Source organism: Carettochelys insculpta, chromosome 3, assembly GCF_033958435.1.
Source record: "Carettochelys insculpta isolate YL-2023 chromosome 3, ASM3395843v1, whole genome shotgun sequence".
NCBI lineage: Eukaryota > Metazoa > Chordata > Testudines > Carettochelyidae > Carettochelys > Carettochelys insculpta.
Genome location: NC_134139.1, coordinates 99,979,164 through 99,999,927, shown reverse-complemented (window position 1 = coordinate 99,999,927; position 20,764 = coordinate 99,979,164). Strand labels below are relative to the sequence as shown.

General features: G+C 40.7%; 1 protein-coding gene across 6 annotated transcripts in view; it reads left to right on the top strand.

Moving 5' to 3' along the window:
* The window catches only part of AIG1 (androgen induced 1), a 177,990-nt gene that overhangs the window by 43,793 nt on the left and 113,433 nt on the right, over positions 1–20,764 (top strand). For all 6 annotated transcript variants that reach the window (XM_074988720.1, XM_074988717.1, XM_074988716.1 and 3 more), the window contains exon 2: positions 8,640–8,795. In XM_074988720.1, the coding sequence (XP_074844821.1) occupies positions 8,640–8,795 (156 nt within the window). The remainder of the gene's footprint in view (positions 1–8,639; positions 8,796–20,764) is intronic.

The window sequence follows — 20,764 nt, the reverse complement described above, 5'->3', positions numbered from 1 at the left end:
AAGAAACTGATCTGTGTTGCTGCACTCCCTTGGGGTTCTTGCAGCTTGCTTTAGTTTCAAGGTGGTAAGGAGTACAGAGGTGATATGCAGTACCAACATATCTCCAAAGTGCCTTTGTCTTTGCTTGCTTACTTCCTGCAGTACACTGTCTCCCTCTAATAATGCTGCCACTAGGGAGTTTATGCCTTTTTGCTGTTACCTATCCTCACATGAGCAGATTTTCCATCTCTGACCTATCCTCCAATGTTCTCACTAGCATAAAGCCAGGAAGAATTTGGACATACTGGTTTATTCAAAATAACTTAATTTTGTATAGCATTTTTCATACACTCTATTGCCCAGCGCTTTCCAGACAGAATGGAAAATAAAAGTAGTGGCAGACCAGGTGAAGTAAAATTAACAAGATCTCTGCAGCGTTAGCACTGCTGGGAAGTCAAATCTTTGCTATTATGAATCAGAACAGAGCAATAGGGTGGAAGAGCACAGAAGGTGAGGGCAGTGTATAATTAGCATGCTCTCTAAAGCTGCCACATTGCAGACCTTGTTAAATTTAGTTTGTTGTCACGCTTGGAACAGAGGGGTCAGATAGCTGCCAAGAGTGAAGTGTCAGTACATTAAATAATGTTGGAAGATGCAGAAAGACTATTGCAGGCAGCAGGAGTGGCAGAAAGAAGGGTTTTGTTGCAAAGTTGTATTTGGAGTGCAGAAAAGGCCTGCGCTATTTCACTTGCAATCACTTCTTAGTGTGTGGCTAAAATGGGTCTGCTCACATGTACCATCAGGGCCCTACCAAATTCACAGTCCATTTTGGTCAATTGTGCGGTCATAGGATTTTAAAAGTCATAAATATTATGATTTCCGCTATTTAAATCTAAAATTTCATGGTGGTGTAATTGCAGGGGCCTAACCCCTAAAAGGAGTTGTGTGTGGGGAGGGAGAGGAGATGCAAGATTATTTCAGAGGGGAGAGGGCTTATGTTATTGCTACCCTTACTTCTGTGCTGCTGCTCACGGTGGTGCTGCCTTCATAGCTGAGCAGCTAGAGAATGGCAGCTGTTGGCCAACTGTCCAGCTGTGAAGGCAGAACCACCACCAGCAGCAGTACAGAAGTAAGGATGGCATGGTATGCTGTTGCCACTTTGGTGCTGCTACCCACAGAGCTGAGCTGACAGCAGCTGCCACCTGCTCTGAAGACAGCAGCGCAGAAGTAAAAGTGGCATGGTATGGTATTGCCACCCTTAACGTCTGTGCTGCTGGTGGCAGCGCACTGCCTTAATACCTGGGTGCTTGGCCAACACACTCTCCCTGCCCAGGCCTGAAAGTACAGAGCAAAGTGTGGCAACACCATGAACCCTGACCCACAGAAATGACCTTGTGACCCTCCTGCAACTTCCTTTTGGGTCAGGACCCCCAATTTGAGAGAGGCTGGTCTCCCCTATGAAATCTGTATAGTACAGGTATTAGCATCCTAAAGACCAGATTTCACAGTGGAAGACCAGATTTTATCCTTCATGATGCGTTTTTCCCACTGTGGATTTGGCAGGGCCCTATGCATAAAATAAGCAAGTGTATGTGTGGGAGACAGCCCCGCTGGGCCCCTGGGCAAAGCTGGAGATGGGGTGTCCTCCTCTGTGCCCAAGAAGGGGCGGGGCCTCTGGTGGAATGGGCAGGGCTGTGGATAGCTAGACCTCAGGCGCTGCACAGATCACAATGTGCAGCATTCCGGCAGCGATTTAAAGGGCCTGGCACACCAACTGCTGCAGTAGCAGCTGTAGTGCCCAGGTGCTCTGAGCTCTGGGGCAATTGCCCCCTTTGTCTCCATTCAGCAAGTGGGCCTGGCAGGGATAGGGCTCTGCCTGGGAGCTGGGAGACTGAATCTTACGCTGATTTGCTGTGTGACCTCAGAGTCACTTCATCTTTTTGTGCTTTAGCTATAAAATAAAGACAAAGATATTTAGTTTCCTTTGTAACACGTTTAGGATCTATAGCTGGGAAATACATTGTAAAACAAAAGTATTCTACCAGTTTTCTAGATTGGGTGTATAGTTAAAAGGTTTGGATTGTCTCATTTTCTTTGGAAGTAGAATATTTATGAATTGTATAAATAATGAAGCATTTAAGAAATTGTCTTCTGTTTGAAACCTCTGTTTAAAAATGTAGTTTAATAAAAACATAATCCTAACAGATTTTGAACTCAGTATTTTCAGGATTGCTATCACTTTTGTAAAGCAGAAATAATATAATCATTTTTACCTCATTAAGCCAACAGCCAGCTTAGGAAAAGAACAGTTCTGTTATATTAAAAGGTATTATCCATGGAATCAGACGTGTTAGGAAAGACTTACTCCTTTAAAAAATCACATTTGCCAAGGCTGATTAAATTTCTTTATTTCAGTTTTAATTTCCCATGTGTGTGTTTGAGTTTTAGGAGAATAAACAAGTTAATATTAGTGTTAACTTTATAAGATAAATGAAGGGAAATTGAAGGCAATTAGATTGTCAATATTTATTTTTTCAAGAAAGTTTTAACAGCAAAGTCCTTTTCTGAGGTCTAATTGCCAACATATCTTTACTATGTAAAAAAAAATTCTGCATTTACTAACATACCGCAAAGATCTTTTGAAAGTTTCCTTTGGGCTTCACTCCCCTGCACAAGGAACTTAATGTTGCCTTTGTGAAGCAACACTTACTGAGGTGCAGATGAGTCACTTTTGACTGGTGTAAACCAAAGCATGCTAGAGGCTGATTTAACTTGCCCTGGGGTCTTTTGTGGATAGACAGAAAGGGAGAGAAAAATTACTGATGTGTCTGTGCTGTGCCAGAGGCACTGAGCACTGCATGGTGGGGCCAATAATACTGGCTAACTTGGCTGGGCTGTTGTGGGGATTCATACGTCTTTTTATAGTGCTTTGAAAAGGGACAGATAAAAATAGTTCATTGATTTTTTTTCTCCAACTTTGGGACTATAGTTTTCAGAAGACAGTTTTCTTCCCTATTTCCAGGACTGTCACAACATTCCTGAGGCCTTGTCTACACTAACCCCCACCTTCGTTCTAATCCACGTGACTTTAACTACCCAAATAACAGAGCTGAAGTCATTGTATTTACTGCGTCATCTTGTGTGTGGTAAGGTCGGCAAGGGCTGCTCTCCCGTCTATGCCAGCTACTCTTCTCGTTGTCATGGAGTACTGGAATCAACGGGAGACCACTTGGAGATTGCTTTATCACGTTTTAGCAGATTGGTTGCTGCAGCGTTGATCCACAGTGATGTGGAAACAAGCCCTGAAATTTATCAGTTGGTCATTTGTGACTGTAGCAAATGGACACTGACTGTCACATTCAGAATTGCTGAGTCACTGTTAAAAAGTAGCTGTTTCCTTACTGATTTTTTTAAAAAATCACTTTAAATCAGTCTTTTCAATTTAAAAAAAAAAAACAAGTTTTGTTTTATTTTCAAGTCTTTTCTGTAGGAATGTTGTGGCTTTCAGACAAGTTTTTTTTTAAACTAGTTAAAAAAAAAACCCACAACATACTTGGTGAAAAAATTTCCAGAACGTTCGGATACTTGAATTGTGTGTGTACTGGGGGGAGGGAGTGCTACCTGTAAATCTGGGAAGATTACTCTTAAATCAAATTTATTTATTTTGGGGAATAAATAATTTACTTGTCCAGTTTTAGGGACCTTCCAGCCATCAGAAACCTTATCCTCAAACTGGGTTTAGTACTGTACAGACAGCTGCAAGGCAAGTCTTTTTACTCTACCGAAAGAACTATCCCAAACGTTGCCCAGAGTGCTGCCTTTCCTGCTGATTGCTGAGCAGTGCTGAAGAGACACTAGCAATCCCTCTGAAATGTGTAAAATTAGCATTTAAATCAAAATAATAGCATAACTTTATCTGCAGAGTAAAATACTAATAAGATTAAGTTTTAGAAAAGAAAAACGTAAAAGATGTAATCTAATAACGTCAAAATAATTCTGAATAAACTGTATTACGCATGTTTGCTGACTGGATGATCTGAGTTTAATTCAGTTATACTGTCTTGTAAACAGGATATGGTAGGTAGTAATGGCAGCTTTTGGACATACAGTGCAAGAAAGCTAGGGGAGAATAGGGATTATTACAAAATAAATGTAGTCAAAGCTACTTAACATCAAAAAGATAAAGAGGAAAATTGAATTGTAGTTTCTTAAATGCTTGTGCAAGTGAAGTTCATGTTTCCTCATATATATTAGGTGGGGTAAAATTAGAGGAGACAAATCTAAAATTGGCAAAATGAAACATGAAAATTGTTTTCCTGGAGGTGAGAGCTGGAATGTGTGTGTCTGGGTGGCTGGGAGTGATGTAAAAATAATGGCAGTGATTTCAGAATATGCATCAGTTTCCGTTCTCAGCATCTGGTTAAATTCTTATTTGTATTACTGTAATATACTGTATTTTGTCCATTCCATCTCTTCATATGATACATAGCAGAAGATTCCAGCCTGTTAGCACTTCTCAACCAGACGGCATATACTTCTGCATGTTGCGATCATGCTGGAAATGCCATCTATGTAAAACAGCTGAGACATCACACTTTGAAATCAGGTTTTCGGTAGTTACAGAGCTGTTGGCTTTTATGAGTTACCATTAAAGTTTGGCCATTATTTTTTTCTTGAGTTTTATCTGCAGATGTGAATGGATATACTAAATGCATTATTGACCCCCTCGCCCTACATCACCCCACCCCATCATATGCATAAATACTGGATTTCTAAGGATTTTTGATGATTTACCTAATTCAAGCCCTGTCCATAGCAACAAAAACTTTGCACAGTTTTGAAAAAAAATATTAACTATGTTATGGAAAGTGCTTTTAAAACTACATTAGTACAACCACACAGCCTCTGCATTAAGTGTGTCATAATATATCCAACATGGTTCTTGAAAGACAGTCAACTCTGATAAGGCAGAATTTCTAGAGTCTTTCATGGATATAAAATATATATGTACATCTATCGCCATATTCCAATCAATCACACTTACAATAGCCAAGCAGACTAATAGTCTGGCCTAAATTACTTCAATATGTCTTAAATTACACTACCATGCTAACTGCTCAAGCATAATATATGCGCACAACACCAGATTATTTTACTGATCCATCATGTCAAAACCCTGAGAGAATGAAAATAACAGTGCTAGAAGGTGTAACTGGTAAGCTTAGGTAATAAATCATATTCTGTTTTTTTTTTTTCCAGAGAAAAAACAGACCATGGATTTGGCCAACAATAACAAGTGTAATTTAGGTGGACTGACACACCCCAGCAATTTGTTTTGCGTGCTGGTAGAGTTAAACTTTGGTGCTATTGTTTCAGGCTGCTTGTTGTCTTAGAAGAGAGAGTAATTGCACATTCACATATGGCTGTTTTCAAGGGACAACTTGTTCAGATACTGACAATATCTGAGAATCGCGGATGGAATGTTTTAAAAGTTTGCAGATATTAATTATATTTTCAGAACAGTGAATTAGAGCCACAAACTAATAATTATGAATCCCTTGTAAATACTTTCTCCTTTTTTGCACTGGAAACTTACCTCTAAGTAAACTGGGTGATAGTATTACATGGAAAGATATATTCATTTTATGCACAACAGGGGTCCATTTCTGGAACGTATAAACATGATTTCATCCATTATGTCAATTCCGTGTATTTGTTTCTTTACTGCTACCATGTTTGTTCTACGTAAACGGTCTGTATTTCTTTTTGTAAATCTGTACTCTTTTCAGACTTTGTTCACTGACTACTCATTTCCTTTTGTACCTGGATGAGATCTAGGTCTACAAATTAAAAGGAAAATTTGTCTGCATCTTGCAGTATTTAGCTGAAGATGGGCGATGATTTTGGTGTAATCTCAAAATGTATTGCTTGAATTTCCAGAAGATAATGTATCTCTCCTTTATCACCTATTTGGACTAATGGCTGTTTGGAATAATGGCTAGATTTTTGGAAGCTGGCTTCTGTAATGTCTTCCTTAAGCTGTGATAACATTAAGGTACAGTACTTGAGTGAACAACATTTAGGAGGAAGTACCATGTCCTTCTTTGTTATGTCCTAGTAACTTCTACAACTATTAGGCTACGTCTCCACGAGCCCCAAACTTCGAAGTGGCCACGCAAATGGCCATTTCGAAGTTTACTAATGGAGCGCTGAAATGCATATTCAGCGCTTCATTAGCATGCGGGCGGCCGCGGCGCTTCGAAATTGACACAGCTTGCCGCCGCGCGTCTCGTCCAGACGGGGCTCCTTTTCGAAAGGACCCCGCCTACTTCGAAGTCCTCTTATTCCCATGAGCTGATGGGAATAAGGGGACTTCGAAGTAGGCGGGGTCCTTTTGAAAAGGAGCCCCGTCTGGACGAGATGCGCGGCGGCAAGACGCGTCAATTTCGAAGCGCCGCGGCTGCCCGCATGCTAATGAAGCGCTGAATATGCATTTCAGCGCTTCATTAGTAAACTTCGAAATGGCCATTTGCGTGGCCATTTCGAAGTTTGGGGCTCGTGTAGACACAGCCTTATAGAGATTTACACCAAAGGGAGCATAGGCTCTAAAAACTTGTTTCATGGTGTAACTGACTGGTCAGAAGGTGTCATGCAGCATTGTGCTATGCCCCTTCCCCAATCCCAGAGGGTATTAATCTGTTTGTAGGTTCCCACCTACAGAGATCTACATGCTGTAAGACTCATATTTTCAGCTCTGCACATCTCCAGTTCAATCTCCAAGTTGGCTCAGAGGGCAATTGTCAACATAGCGCTCTTTATGCATTGTATGTAGAGAAGAAAGTGACTAGCTGGAGGTGTGTATGCTATTGGTATGGGGAAGTTTGGGAAATTTCCTCCCTAAACTCAGAAGTATTGATTCCTGGTTCTGTTCAGTAATTCTCTGCCAGGAAATGTATTTTTCCCTTCTGCCTGTGTTTTTCTGTAGTTGTCATTGTTAGCTGTTAACTTTATCTCTATATGTTATCCCTTATACACAGCTTTGTAACTTATTAATAGCTTCCTTTCCCTTAGTATTTTCACAAATTAATCACTATATACTAAGACACCATTATATTGCCCTCCCACCCCCGTGTAACTTTGTCCTCATGGCAGAATAGCTGAGAGAAGCAGCTCAGATTGTGATTGATTAGGGAATGAACAATTTCAGTTCTCTTTGAAAGTGTGGATGTTTCCGGCTATGTTACTTTGGATAGCTCTTATTTCAGGAAATCATAACTAGATTTCCAAACAACCTATTAGGTCACTCATCCTAACCTTGCCAGTGCAGTATTGGTCCCTACAGTATATTCATGAATGTTTTGTTCAATCTAACTTTGAATGACTCAAGCAATAAGGCTTTCACCACTTCCTCTGGGAGATTATTCCATGGTCTAACAGATTTCACTGTTAGGAAATATTTCCTGTGACTTGGCCTACATTTTCTTATGCTCAGATTCATCTCATTATTTGTAGTTCTACTTCTGTAGACTTCCCCTAATGGAAACTTTTCCTTCCTTGATACTTTTGTACCCTTGAGTAAATTGTAGGTGGTTAACATATCTCTTCTTTGGTCCTCATTTGGCCAAGGCAAAACAATTTTAGCACTTACAATTTTTCTTTCTGAATAGGCCATCTAATTCATCGAGCGGTTATATTTGATTAAATGATGATTTAAAACAGGGCTGAGAAATCTCTGGTCCACTGACTGCATGTGGGTTAATCCCGGTTAGCCACTGGTGGGTCACCAGATGGTTTGATTGCCTGAGCATCTGCAGGCACAGAGCCCCACAGTTCTCAGTGGCCACAGTTACCCATTCCCAGCCAATCAGAGCCGCGGGAAGCAGTGGTGAAGACCTGCTGTTTGCAAATTTACATCCAGAAGTGAAAAACTTGAGCTTCTGGCCTTTGGCGACATCATTACCTCACAGCTCAGGTAGGAAAGCCAGCTGGAATTAGAACTGGAGGGAAGGATTCTTGGAGTAAAATCATTTTTTAATGTTGAATCCTAACTTGTAAATTAGTCCCTCCAGTTATTTAATCGCTTACATTGTACTCTTGTGAATTCCCTCTGTCTGGTATCATAACGTCCAAAAACATATTATTGTCTCACTTGTTTTTGTTTTTTTCCTCCATATTGCAAGTTTATATTCACTGTCATCCTTACAGGGTTTTCTAAGGTCCCTTTTTCTGTCAAGACTTGTGCACATATTTAATTATACTTTGCGGGTTCTGGACCTTGGTATTTTTCCTATTGAATATAGCAATGCTTAACTCTTCCATTACACTGGTTAAATGTGAGCTAGCAGCCCTCCTATGGGAATCTTCCCATTGTGTAAATATTGTAGTCTACATTTTACATACTGGTAACATTAGAGGTAAAGCTACTTTCCTCAAGTGACACAATGAGTCCCTTACAGAGCTGAGATTTTATTTGACGAGTTTTTTGCTGACAGTACAGCACTATGTTCTTCTCTATGATCCCAATTCAGTAAAAAAGCTTGAACACATATCCTTAACTTTAAGTACATGTTTGGCTGAATCAGAGGCTGTATCTGTGTTGGTATTGTATCTGGTGATTTGTGTGTTTATAGTCTTCAAGACAGGAATTTATTTCCATGCAGGTTATCCAGGCTGTCTTTTTTGGGATCTGTGTATTGACGGATCTCTCCAGTCTTCTCACCAAAGGAAGTGACAGCCAAGAACAAGAAAGACAGTTGAAAAAGCTCATTTCCCTCCGTGACTGGATGATGGCAGTTTTAGCCTTTCCTGTTGGAGTTGTAAGTATTGTACTAAGCAGTTCATTTTGCTTCCAATCAGTGTGCATTATGTAACTTGTTCGTTGTTACCTGGCTGTAAAAAAATAGACGTTCTTAGCAAAAGGGATAGAGGACAATGAAAAAGGGAGGAAATGGGAGCTGAAGACAGCTGGGTGTACTGTCTCCGGAAGGCAGGGGTAAGCCAGGCACAGAGCTCCAGGAAGGTGTCCTTTCACATGCAGGAGATCTGGAGCCACTGGTGGTCATCCCATTGCCCCCTGACCAGCAAATCCCATCAGTCTGAACTGATTCAGTGTCTCCAGATCCGCCTGTGCACCTGCGGGGGCGTTGGTGCACACATGGCCATTCAGCAGCAACAGTGAGGTCCTCAAATTTGGTGTGGAGCTCACCCTCCGTGAGGAGGAGGACAGCTGGCAGGAGGTGCAACAGATGCTGAAGCACCTCTGTGTGTGAAGCCAGTGCAAGCCCAGGGGCTGCTCTGGCACCATGGCTCGCTGGAAGGAGCTGTGTCTCCCAGGAAGAGTCAAAGCCCTGCTCTAGCAACTGTGTTGTCCCTTGTGGAGGTAGGCACACCTCAGCAGTGTCTGGGTGGGGGGGCCTTTAAGGACACACCTCTCTGGGGCTTCTAGTAGGAAATGGTGCCCTGTGACCCTGTCTGCTGTAGTTCTGGGTGTCCATTTTCTCTAGAGAAGTGGTGGGGCAGTCTGGCTGCTCTCTATCGACAGAGCTGATTGAAAGAGCGATCTGTTTGGCTGCGATCTATCAATAGAAGTTTTGTCGGCAGATAACTTCCAACAAAACTTCTGTTGACAGATCTCTCTAATCTAGACATAGCTTAACTGTATGAGGACTGATTGTCATTACTTCAGAACCGTGAGGCATCTGTTGTAACTTTACAATTAGTGCACCAATTTAAAATATCAAATTTTATATGCTTGGCAGACTTTGTTAAAACTCTTGATTTGATAGTTTACAGTCCAGTTCATGAAGAAGTATAGAATGCTTCTGCAAGATTACAGAATGTAAAAAAACACATGTAAAAATGTTCCCTCCTCAAAACACCTGCTTGACAGCCCTAAATTAGTTTACTTACTAGTCACTGCTAAGAGTAAGTGCTGATATTCATGTTGGATTAACTAAGCTGCTATTTTTCTTCCATCACATAAAGAACTCACAATAGCAATAAATATATATTTTTTAGAACTCTGGAAATGGGCTTGCAAAATATTTTTTACATTTATAGTTTGAGGAAGATCGGCAATTAAGTAGTAGTTATGAATGTGACTGATAGCAGATGCTTTTCCTACAGTTGTTACTAGAAAAGAGAAAGGCCCTTAAAAACAGCATGCCATTATTTTTAAGCAATTCTTTTAAAAAGCACAATATAAGCTTTTACGCACAGCAAGAGACACCCGTCTCCTGCCTCTCTCACCTGCTATCCAATATCCATACTGTCTCTTATGATACTATGTTTCTTTCTTCTCTGTTTTAACTCTCTGCTGGAATTTGAGTGCTCCTTCAGTATCTCCTCTTCTTTTCCCAGCCCTGATACTTTTAAAGATCTTTTAAGGCCTCCTGTCAAGACACTGGCTACAACTTTTTGGGCCAATTGAAGCAGTTTCTAAGCACTGTGAGCTATATATTGTTTCTTTCAGGTATTACTTGTTTTGCCATCTGTCAGAAAGGAGCCTAGCAAGCATTGCGAGCTCTCTCTAAATGAGATGTACAAATGAACATTCTCTCTAAATTAACCAGTTCCCAGGGGTGCACTTTGCACCTGGGAACTATCTAGTTTCCCAGTGGTTAAAATGTGCAAACATGTATTGTATTGTAAAAGAAATCCAGAAAATAACTAGCTAAGTATATTGTAAAAATAGTCTCTCTTTCTTTTTGAAGATCACCTTTAGATAGGGAACAGAATGTCTTTGCTGCATTTTTTGTTCTTCTCTTTGTACAATGGAAGCCTAAAAAGATGATGTTCCCTTCTCTTCTGGTTGTTGGGAGAGACACAGTAGAATCTGTGAATGTAACTCTGGCCTCAGCAGCCAGACTCAGACTTACTTTTCTGCATTTCTGAAGGTCTGATCCCTCACTAATCCTGGGTCCCTCCTGAAACCTGACCCTCTGTCTCATGCTCATCAGTTACTTCTCATTCTGGTGTTAACCACTATGGAAAGGGATGGAAAAATGTAGGGGAGCAGATTTTGGCACATTTGAGTGTGGCTATTCTATTCACTTGTAAAATAAGATACTGTTCAGTATGATTAAAGGTGTGTCCACAAATAGCTTGGGTCTAAAGCCACTATTGTTCGCAGGTCTTTATATATCAGAGGCTGCAGATAAATTATTATACACCAGAGTATCTGCAGAGAAAAATTAAAATTCCCCAACTTCCCCTTTTCTCTCAACAGCTTCCTCCTTATAGAAAGCAATGTTTGAAACTGGGTTTCCTTGACAAGCTCCCAAGCAGCTCTCTGCAGGGCTTCTCAGTGATTTACATTAGAGGCATGTGGGAATCCCAAAATAGAAAATTAAACAGATGTGAATAAAATGCTAATTAGGTTTCTGATTGAAACCACAGTGGTCATGCTTAAAAACTTGTCAGTTGCCTTACACATATAAATTAATGTTACATAAATATTTTTCATTATTCTGCACTCTTTATAGGGAAAGTAGAACTAGAAAGTTTTAAAGTGCAATAACTGCAGTTTCCGAGAATTTTTCTAAATAATTGGCTCTTGATTTCTAAAGTCTTCAAAATGGATCATTCTGAACAAATAGATAAGAAAATGGGTTACCGCTCTTGTGTGCATGTAGAAAAAAAAACCTAACAGAATACAGCTTTTTATTTATAGTATCTCCTCCTAAACAAATATCACAGTTAAGCCATCTGGGTCACCTGGTCACTATCCTCTTCCTTCGTTCCTGCAAAAAACAAAACCTGCACACACTCCCCCCAACCCCCGCCAAGCAAACACAACAACAGCAGATACGGAAAATCTCCTTGAGTGTTTTTTGCAGCAAATCAGACTTCGCCTCTCTGTTTTATACAGTATTTCTCCAGCTGCTCAAATGAAACATGAGCTGTTTTAGGAGTATTTTAAAAAAAAGAAAACAAAAAGAAAAAACAAACCATGAGCTTGTTAGATGGAACCAGTAACCACCAGTGACTACCTTATTGTCCTTTTTGATAGGACTTTTAGTGATAGATTTTCTATTTTTATTTAATGGAACCAGAAGATAATGGCCCAATTTTGCCATTCTTACTCATATTGAATAAAAGTTTTTTTTCTATAAATAGTCCCATTGGACAACATTCTGATGCCTTTACTCCAATTAAGTAGTACCTTATGGTACTATTCAATGTGAATAAGAGTATTGGAATCTAATCCATTAAACTAATGGTACTGTTTGCATACTAAACTATTGCTCAAATGACTTCATTCCTTTTTATGCTGAATTCATTTTCCACCAACTTAGAAGCACAAAGTGGCCTTAAAGCGGCAGTAAATTACACTGCTAGAGTAGAGTGAAGTAGCCTGAGTGGGAATATGAATGCATCTCAGAGTGAATAAGGACATAAGAGTGGCAGAGTCTGTACCAATGTTTTTAGTTTGTCCCTCTTGTTTTCTATTAGTTTTTCACAGATCACAAAGTCTGTCAAATTTTCATGACTCTCTGTGTTTTTATATAAACTATGTATGGCACTAGCCTCATGTTTCTTTATAATTCATGTAGTAGAAGAAGTGAATAGGCATTTCTAGATTATTAAAACTATGCCTTTGTACTTTTAAGAGTTTAGCTTTTTCCTGTATGTATAAAAATACCTTTTCCTCAGTCCTTCCCATTTCAAGGATCGTAAACAAACTTTCAAATGTTTATCATTTATCTTTGGTGATGCTGTAGTTGGCTTTTTAAACATTTCTTTTAGCCATCAACACAGCTGGTCTATTGAGTATTTGCTGGAGGAACACAGAAAAGATCAGCCTGTACAAACCAAACTAGTAGTCATTCTGCCTTAGAGCCCATGCATGAAAGAGATCTGTAGGTTTTCTGGATGTAAATTTAAATCTTCTTCCCCTGTCTTTTAAGTCTAAGAAAATTAGTGCAGATGTTTGCCAGACATCCCCATCTAACCTCTTTCCCTGCCACTAGCCTATAAATGGCAGGAATTGCCACACTGGAACAGACCAAGTCCTTGTCTGGTATTTTGACATCAGGAGCAGCCAATGCCAAATGCTCCAAATGAAAGTTTAAAGTTCTACTTGAGCAGTTCTGTCTTACAGGAGGGAATTTCCTATATATCAGGATGGCTTGCCCCTTATTGATTGGAGGGCCTGGGGCTAGCCATCCTGGATTAATAAAGAGATGCACCAGGACTGGGTCAGGAACTGCCCTATAAAAGTGGTTGGCTGCAATGAATGGAGAAAGCTCAAGATGCTATGATAGGGTCTTCAGAGAATGAGGGAAAGCCCCTCTAGGGAAAATTCTAATACAAGGGGACTTTGCCCAGACAAGGACTCCTGGTGAAAATGCAGTCCAAGTGGTGGGGAGACTACAAAGGCCTCAGACAGGATGGCCTGCAGGAGGAGGAAGAGAACCTTGCTATTATATGAATTTATGAATGGACTTGGTTTGAAATATTGTGTTTTATTGCAATTTGCTGTATGTCAACAAACCCAAACTCCCAGAGGGGTACTTTGGACCTAGAAAATTGTTTTTTAGAAAGTTTTATTTGAAGTTTCTAGAAAGTTTTTATTTGAACTGCCCACGAGAAGAAAATGAGGTGAACTGCCTGTAGCTCGATCCAAAGCCATGATGGATACACAGGCAGTGGCAGCCCCACTCTGCTTCCCAGTTCTTCTGCTCCTGCCCTTCATTGCTTTCTTGATAGGCCTTTGTCAAATCAATTTGGGTGGATTGTGAACTGGTGTAAAGAGGCTCCCTGGAGATCAGTGCAATGCTAGTTAACATCAGCTGGGGACTGGCACACAAAATTCACAATTTACTTCACAAAAACTTTCATCCCAAAGGATCCAAAAGATCCTCACAAACAATACGTGTATAGCACCACTTTACTACAGCCACCTTAGAGAGGTAGCCAGAAAGCTTGTATCAAACTACACAACGTCTGAAGAAAAAAAAAAATTCCCGAAGGTCACAGGATGAAGGCTTCATTTCATGCGAAAAAGCACCAGAAGGTCCTTACAACCATGTGGAGCAGGTAAAGCATCCATTTTTCCCAGAAATCATCCAGGAAACAAGTGGGATGTCTGGAAAAATATGCAGTTAAAAATCTATTGTGCTCATTACTCATTTATATGGTAGTTTTTTGGTTAGGTGCATTTAAACAGGAAATTACACAGGCTTTTTTGGCTTCCCTCCATCAGTTGGGGCGGCGGGGGTTGTTTGTTGTTTTTTCTTCCCATTTCTATTGTTTTACTGATGCCTTTTGCTATTTCTCCTTTTGAGTCACCAACAATTTCCTGATTCATGCTTTCAAATTTCCTCCTCAGCAGTATCTTATGTTCTTTCCGTGTTGTTTTCTGAAGCTTTAAAGGTGAGGGTGAAACTGAGTAATGTTTTTTTTTCCTGAAGTGAGAGAAGGAGATCATTTCGTGGGCCTTGGTAACACTTTTGCTACTGCTGTGTATTGTTTTGTGATATTGAGTTGCATATTACAAGTCAGCTATGTCTTCTGAAAGTGAACCCAAAGCACACTTGAAAAACTAAAGTGCTCACTTGTCTAGAATTTCCATAGGATACAATGAGTAGCAAAGAAGGTCCTTCTTGTGGCTTTTATGTGCTATTTTACTTTCTACTGACTATCCAAGTGGTATTGTCCGCAGGAGGGGAAATTAAAAATTAACACAGGTCACGAGTCTGACGTTCTTACTCATGTAGTGCAGCACACTGTGTCCACAAGTAATCTCTTGCTGCTTCACAAAAACAAAGATACAGACTCAATCTGGCCGGCCATGGCCAAAATGCAGCCCTGTGACTTGTGAAGATATGTCAGCTTCCTGCAAAATCCTTGAAAAACTTTATTGAATTAAGTTTAAGTAGCTTTTCAGGCTATTGTATTCCAAAGGCAAAATTTATGTATCATTGGCTGTGTCTACACTAGCCCCAAACTTTGAAATTGCCATGCAAATGGCCATTTTGAAGTTTACTAATGAAGCGCTGAAATACATATTCAGCACTTCATTAGCATGCGGGCGGCCGCAGCACTTCGAAATTGACGCACCTCGCCGCTGTGCAGCTCGTGCCGACAGGGCTCCTTTTCGAAAGGACCCCGCCTACTTCGAAGTCCCCTTGTTCCCCATGGGATATTCCCCCTGTGTTATTCCCCATGGGAATAAGGGGACTTCGAAGTAGGCGGGGTCCTTTCGAAAAGGAGCCCCATTGAGATGAGCCGCACGGCGGCGAGGCGCGTCAATTTCGAAGTGATGCGGCTGCCCGCATGCTAATAAAGCGCTGAATATGTATTTCAGCGCTTCATTAGTAAACTTCGAAATGGCCCTTTGCATGGCTATTTCGCAGTTTGGGGCTAGTATAGACACGGCCATTGTGAGATTGCATACAACTTCACCAGTGTGGTAGCATAATCAGTGTAAACCTTGGGAAGTGTGGCACTTCAAAGCCCCATTTTAAATAATGTGCCATACAAGAAGGAACCTTTGGGATAAACAAAGCTGAGTGGGTTTCCTAGGAAATACTTGGAAGGAAGCAAATGCAAAATCCCACCTCCGGCTCCAACTTTTTGATGCTACCCCTGGGGGAAATGGGAGGGGTCCCATTGTAATCTGATTACCTGTTACCAGAATCTGAAATCAGATTCCTGAGTTTCATGAAGAGGGGACTCATAAATCCATGGGGTGCTTGTTCAGAGTCAATGGCTGTTATGGACTTGTAGCGGCAGGGAAAAAAACAACAACACCCTTCATGGGGTTTGAAGTACTGGCCACATGCCAGAGCCATTGTAGGAGTTACAGATGATTTGTAATGCTCATTCACATGTGTTTAGATTATTTTATTGTTTTAATGTGTGCTTTTACTTGAAGAATAAATGTATTTGTTTAAAAAGATAGTGTGATAACTTAACAGCAGCAAAAAAATATTTTGCTTATAACATAAGAACAGCCATTCTGGGTCAGACCAAAAGTCCATCTCGTCCGGTACCCTGTCTGCTGACAGTGGCCAGTGCCAGGTGCCCCAGAGCAAGTGAACTGAACAGGTAACGATCTCTCTCCTGCCATCCATTTCCAACTTTTCACAAACTGATGCTAAGGGTGCCATTCTTTCCCCATCCTGCTAATAGCTATTAATGGACCTAACCTCCATGAATTTATCTAGCTTTTTTTTTTAAAACCATTTTCTAGTGCTAGCCTTCACAGCCTTCTCTGCAAGGAGTGCCACATTTTGAGTGTTCACTGTGTAAAGAATGTCCTTTTATTTGTTTTAAACCTGCTGCCCATTAATTTCATTTGGTGACCCCTAGTTCTTATATTATGTGAACAATTTAATAATTTTTCCTTATTCTTTTTCTCCACACCCCAATTATGAATTGCACAAACTGGGTTTCAGAATAAATGAAAACAAATTTATTAACTAGAGAGTAGATTTTAAGTAACTATAAGGGACAGCAAAAGAATCAAGCAAATTACTGAGCAAATAACATAAAACATACAAACAAAAGCTGCAGAAGGTAGCTGTGTTGGTTTGTAGTGTCACAAAAAAACAAGCAGTCCTGTAGCCCCTTAAAGACTAACAGATTTATGTATTAGTTGCCCTTTTCTGAAACTTTTCTAATTCAGCATATATTTTTTGAGCTGAGGTGATCACATCTGTACACAGGTGTACCATGGTTTTATATATAAGATATTTTCCGTCTTATTCTCGATCCCTTTTTTAATGATTCCTAACTTCCTGTTTACTTTTTGACTGCTGCTGCAGAATGCATGGATGTTTTCAGAGAACTATCCACAGTGACTCCAAGATCTCTTTCCTGATTAGCTGTAGTTAAATTAACCCCCATCATATTGTATGTATAGCTGGGTTTATTTTTTCCAATGTGCATTACTTTACATTTATCCACATTAAATTTCATTTGCCATTTTGATGCCCAATCACTCAGTTTTGTAAGATCTTTTTGAAGTTCTTCCATCTGCTTTGGTCTTAACTATTTTGAGCAGTTTAGTGTGATCTGCAAACTTTCCCTCTTCTCCCATGACAACTTAATTTACATAAGAACCTTTGATGAGAGACCTTGTCAAAGGCTTTCCGGAAATCTAAGTCCACTATCTCTACTGGATCTCCCTTATCCGCATGTTTGTTGACCCCTTTAAAGAACTGTAATAGATTAGCAAGACATGATTTCCCTTTACAGAAACCATGTTGATTTTTGCCCAACGAGTTATGTTCTTCTATGTGTCTGTCTGACAATTTTATTCTTTACCATGGTTTCAACTAGTTTGCTGGGTACTGATGTTAGATTTACTGTCTGTAATTGCACAGGTCGCCTCTAGATCTCTTTTTAAATATTGGTGTTACATTAGCTATCTTCTAGTCATTGGGTAGAGAAGCTAATTTAAAGGGTAGGTTACAAACCACAGTGAATAGTTCCACAATTTCAGATGTGAGTTCCTTCAGCACTCTTGGGTGAATTCCCATCTGGTCCCGGAGACTTGTTACTGTTAAGTCTGTCAGTTAGTTCCTAAATCTCCTCTAATGACACCTCAATCTTGGACAATTCCTCAGATTTGTCACTTACAAAGGATGGCTCAGGTTTGGGAATCTCCCTCAGATCCTCAGCAGTGAAGACCAAAGCAAGGAATTCCTTTAGTTTCTCTGCAATGACTTTATCATCTTTGAGTGCTCCTTTTGCATCTGGATCGTCTGGGGGACCCACTGGTTTTTTAACAGGCTCCCTGCTTCTGGTGTACTTAAAAAACATCTTCTTATTGCTTTTGGAGTTTTGTGCTAGCTGTTCTTCAAACTTCTTTTTGGCTTTTCTTATTATATTTTTACACTTAATTTGGCAATGTTTATGCTCCTTTCTATTTTCCTCACTAGGATTTGACTTCCACTTTTTAAAGATGCTTTTTTATCTCTCGCTTCTTCTATTACATGGTTGTTAAGCCACAGTGGCTCTTTTTTGGGTCTTTTACTGTGTATTTCAGTTTGGGTTGTACATTAAGTGGGGCCTAATATGGTGTCTTTGAAAAGTTTCCATGCAGCTTGAAGAGATTTTACTTTAGTCACTGTACCTTTTTAATTTCTGTTTAACTAACCTCATTTTTGCATATTTCCCCTTTCTGAAAGTAAATGCCACAGTGTTGGACAGGTGAGGTGTTCTTCCCACCACAGGAATGTTAAAGTTACTATATTTTGGGTCCCCCAGTATAAAAAGGATGTGGAAATGCTGGACCTGGTTCAGCAGAGCGCAACAAAAATGATCAAGGGGCTGGAGCACAAGACCTATGAGAATATGTTGAGAGATTTGGGCTTGTTTAGTTTACAGAAGCGAAGACTTAGGGGTGATTCAATAGCAGCCTTCAACTTCCTGAAGGGGAGCTCAAAAGAGAAGGGTGAGAAACTGTTCTCAGTGGTGTCCGATGGCAGAACAAGGAGTAACGGTCTGAAGTTAGAGGGAGAGGTGTAGGTTAGATATTAGGAAAAACTACTTCACCAGGAGGGGTGGTGAAGCACTGGAATGCATTGCCTAGAGAGGTGGTGGATTCTCCATCCCTCAAGGTTTTTAAGTCCTGGCTTGACAAGGTTCTGGCTGGGATGACTTAGTGGGGGTTGATCCTGCTTGAAGCAGGGGGCTGGACTAAATGACCTCCTGAGGTCCCTTCCAGCCCGATGATTCTATGATTATGGTCACTATTTGCAAGCAGTCCTGTTACACTTAACTGTTGGACCAGATCTTGCACTCCTCTCAGAAGTAAATCAAGAATTGCCTCTCCCTTTGTGGATTCCTGTACCAGCTGCTCCAAGAAGCTGTCATTCAAGATATGGAGAAGTTTTATCTCCACATCTTGTCCTAAGGTGACATGTGCCAGATCAATATGGGGATAGTTGAAATCCCCTACTGTTATTGATATTTTATTTTGATTGCCTCTCTAATCTCCCTTAGCATTTCATAGTCACTATCACTGTCCTGGTCAGGTGGTCGATAGTATATCCCTACTGCTATGGAGACACACGTCATAGAACTGGAAGGGACCTCAGGAGGTCCTGGAGTCCAGTCCCCTGCCCTCTTGGCAGGACCAAGCTTCATCCTCCCCACCCTTTTTTTTTTTCAGTCTATTTGCCTGAGATTCCTAAATGGCCCTCTATATTCTTATTAGAGCATAGAAGTTCTAACCATAGAGATTCTATGGAACATTTTGATTTGTTTGAGATTTTTTACTTCATTTGATTTACATTTTCTTTCACATATAGTGCTACTCCCCCCACCTGCACAACCTGTTCCGTCCTTCCAGTATATTTTGTACACCGATATGATTGTGTCCCATTGATTGTCCTCATTCCTCCAGATTTCTGTGATGCCTATTATATGAATATCCTCCATTAACACAAGGCACTCCAGGTCACCCATCTTATTATTTAGATTTCTAGCATTTGCACTTTAAATAAGCACTTTAAAAGCTTGTCACTATTTATTCGTCTGCCCTTTGCTGATGCATTAGATTCTTTTTCGTGTGATTGCTTCTTTTCAGATCAGGCCCATACTTTATCCTCTTCCATCCTCTCCTCCTGACTGAAAACTAGAAAATCTCTATCAGTAGACTCTGCTCTTATGAGATGTCTCTGTCCAAGCCATGTGCCCTCTACACCAATTGGCTTTCCCCCTTCTCTTAGTTTAAAAACTGCTCTATGACCTTTTTTACAGTAAGTGCCCACACTTTGGTTCCATTTTGGTTTAGGTGGAGTCCGTCCTTCCTGTATAGGCTCCCCCTATCCCATTAGTTTCCCCAGTTCTAGTAAATCTAAACCCCTCCTTTCTAAATCTCTGAGAAGAAAGCAAATTAGACCTGTTTAGGCACCCTGTCTTGCTGTGAACTCACAGTGTAGATGAGAGACTGCAGTCTGCGGTGGGGGAGAACCCTCAGATCAGGAGAGAATATCGATGTGATTGCTGAGAACTGTTTGGCAGTGAAACCATCATAGAGGTATATTCTCTGGAGCATTAGCATCTGCTTTGTGTAAAAGAGTTGGGCAAGCAATGAAATATCCTAAGGAGCTGATTACAGTTTCTTGTCTCTTTGCTACAGCCCTGAAACAAAGAAACATGGGGAAGCTCTTATTTGCACCAATTGGTTTTGGTATCCTAGGAACGATGTAGAAGCTGGGGGCAGCCAAAGTGCATGGTGCTCTAGGCACTGCTTCTTCCCAATCCCATCATGCCCCTCCTCCTTCTGCAAGGAGGAGGGTGTAGAAGCAAGTTCCACTGGCTCTTTGCATACTGGGGTCCCAAGCCCAGGGATATTCCCAGTAGGGAAAGTGAAGGAAGTTTCTAAGGCTTGTGTCATTTCTGCCTCAGCTATACAAGTGAGTATGCAAACTGCTATGGCCCAAACTCCCCCACTTCTTCATGCAAGACTAGCCCACTGTGCTGGCCAATGTGTAAGCAAGGGTGAGGCATGGTTCTGCCAACTCCCACTACTTCTTTTCCCCATTCCAGTGAATCACTCCTTAGGGGCTTAAGAGAGAGGGGAGAAGTGACTGAGTATCACTACCTGTGCTCCCTCACTTGGGTAGTGGCTACACTACGTATGAAAGGGGAGCTCATTTTTCCCTTCTCCTTTCACTGAACAGTGACATGAAATCTAGCTGAGTAAAGCCCAAATTCATGCATACTAATGCTGATTATAAACACTCTGAGATATGACAGAGGATTTTAAACCTCTTTAGAACTATCAAACAATTGCTTATTAATCAAAGCAAGACACAAAGGAGGC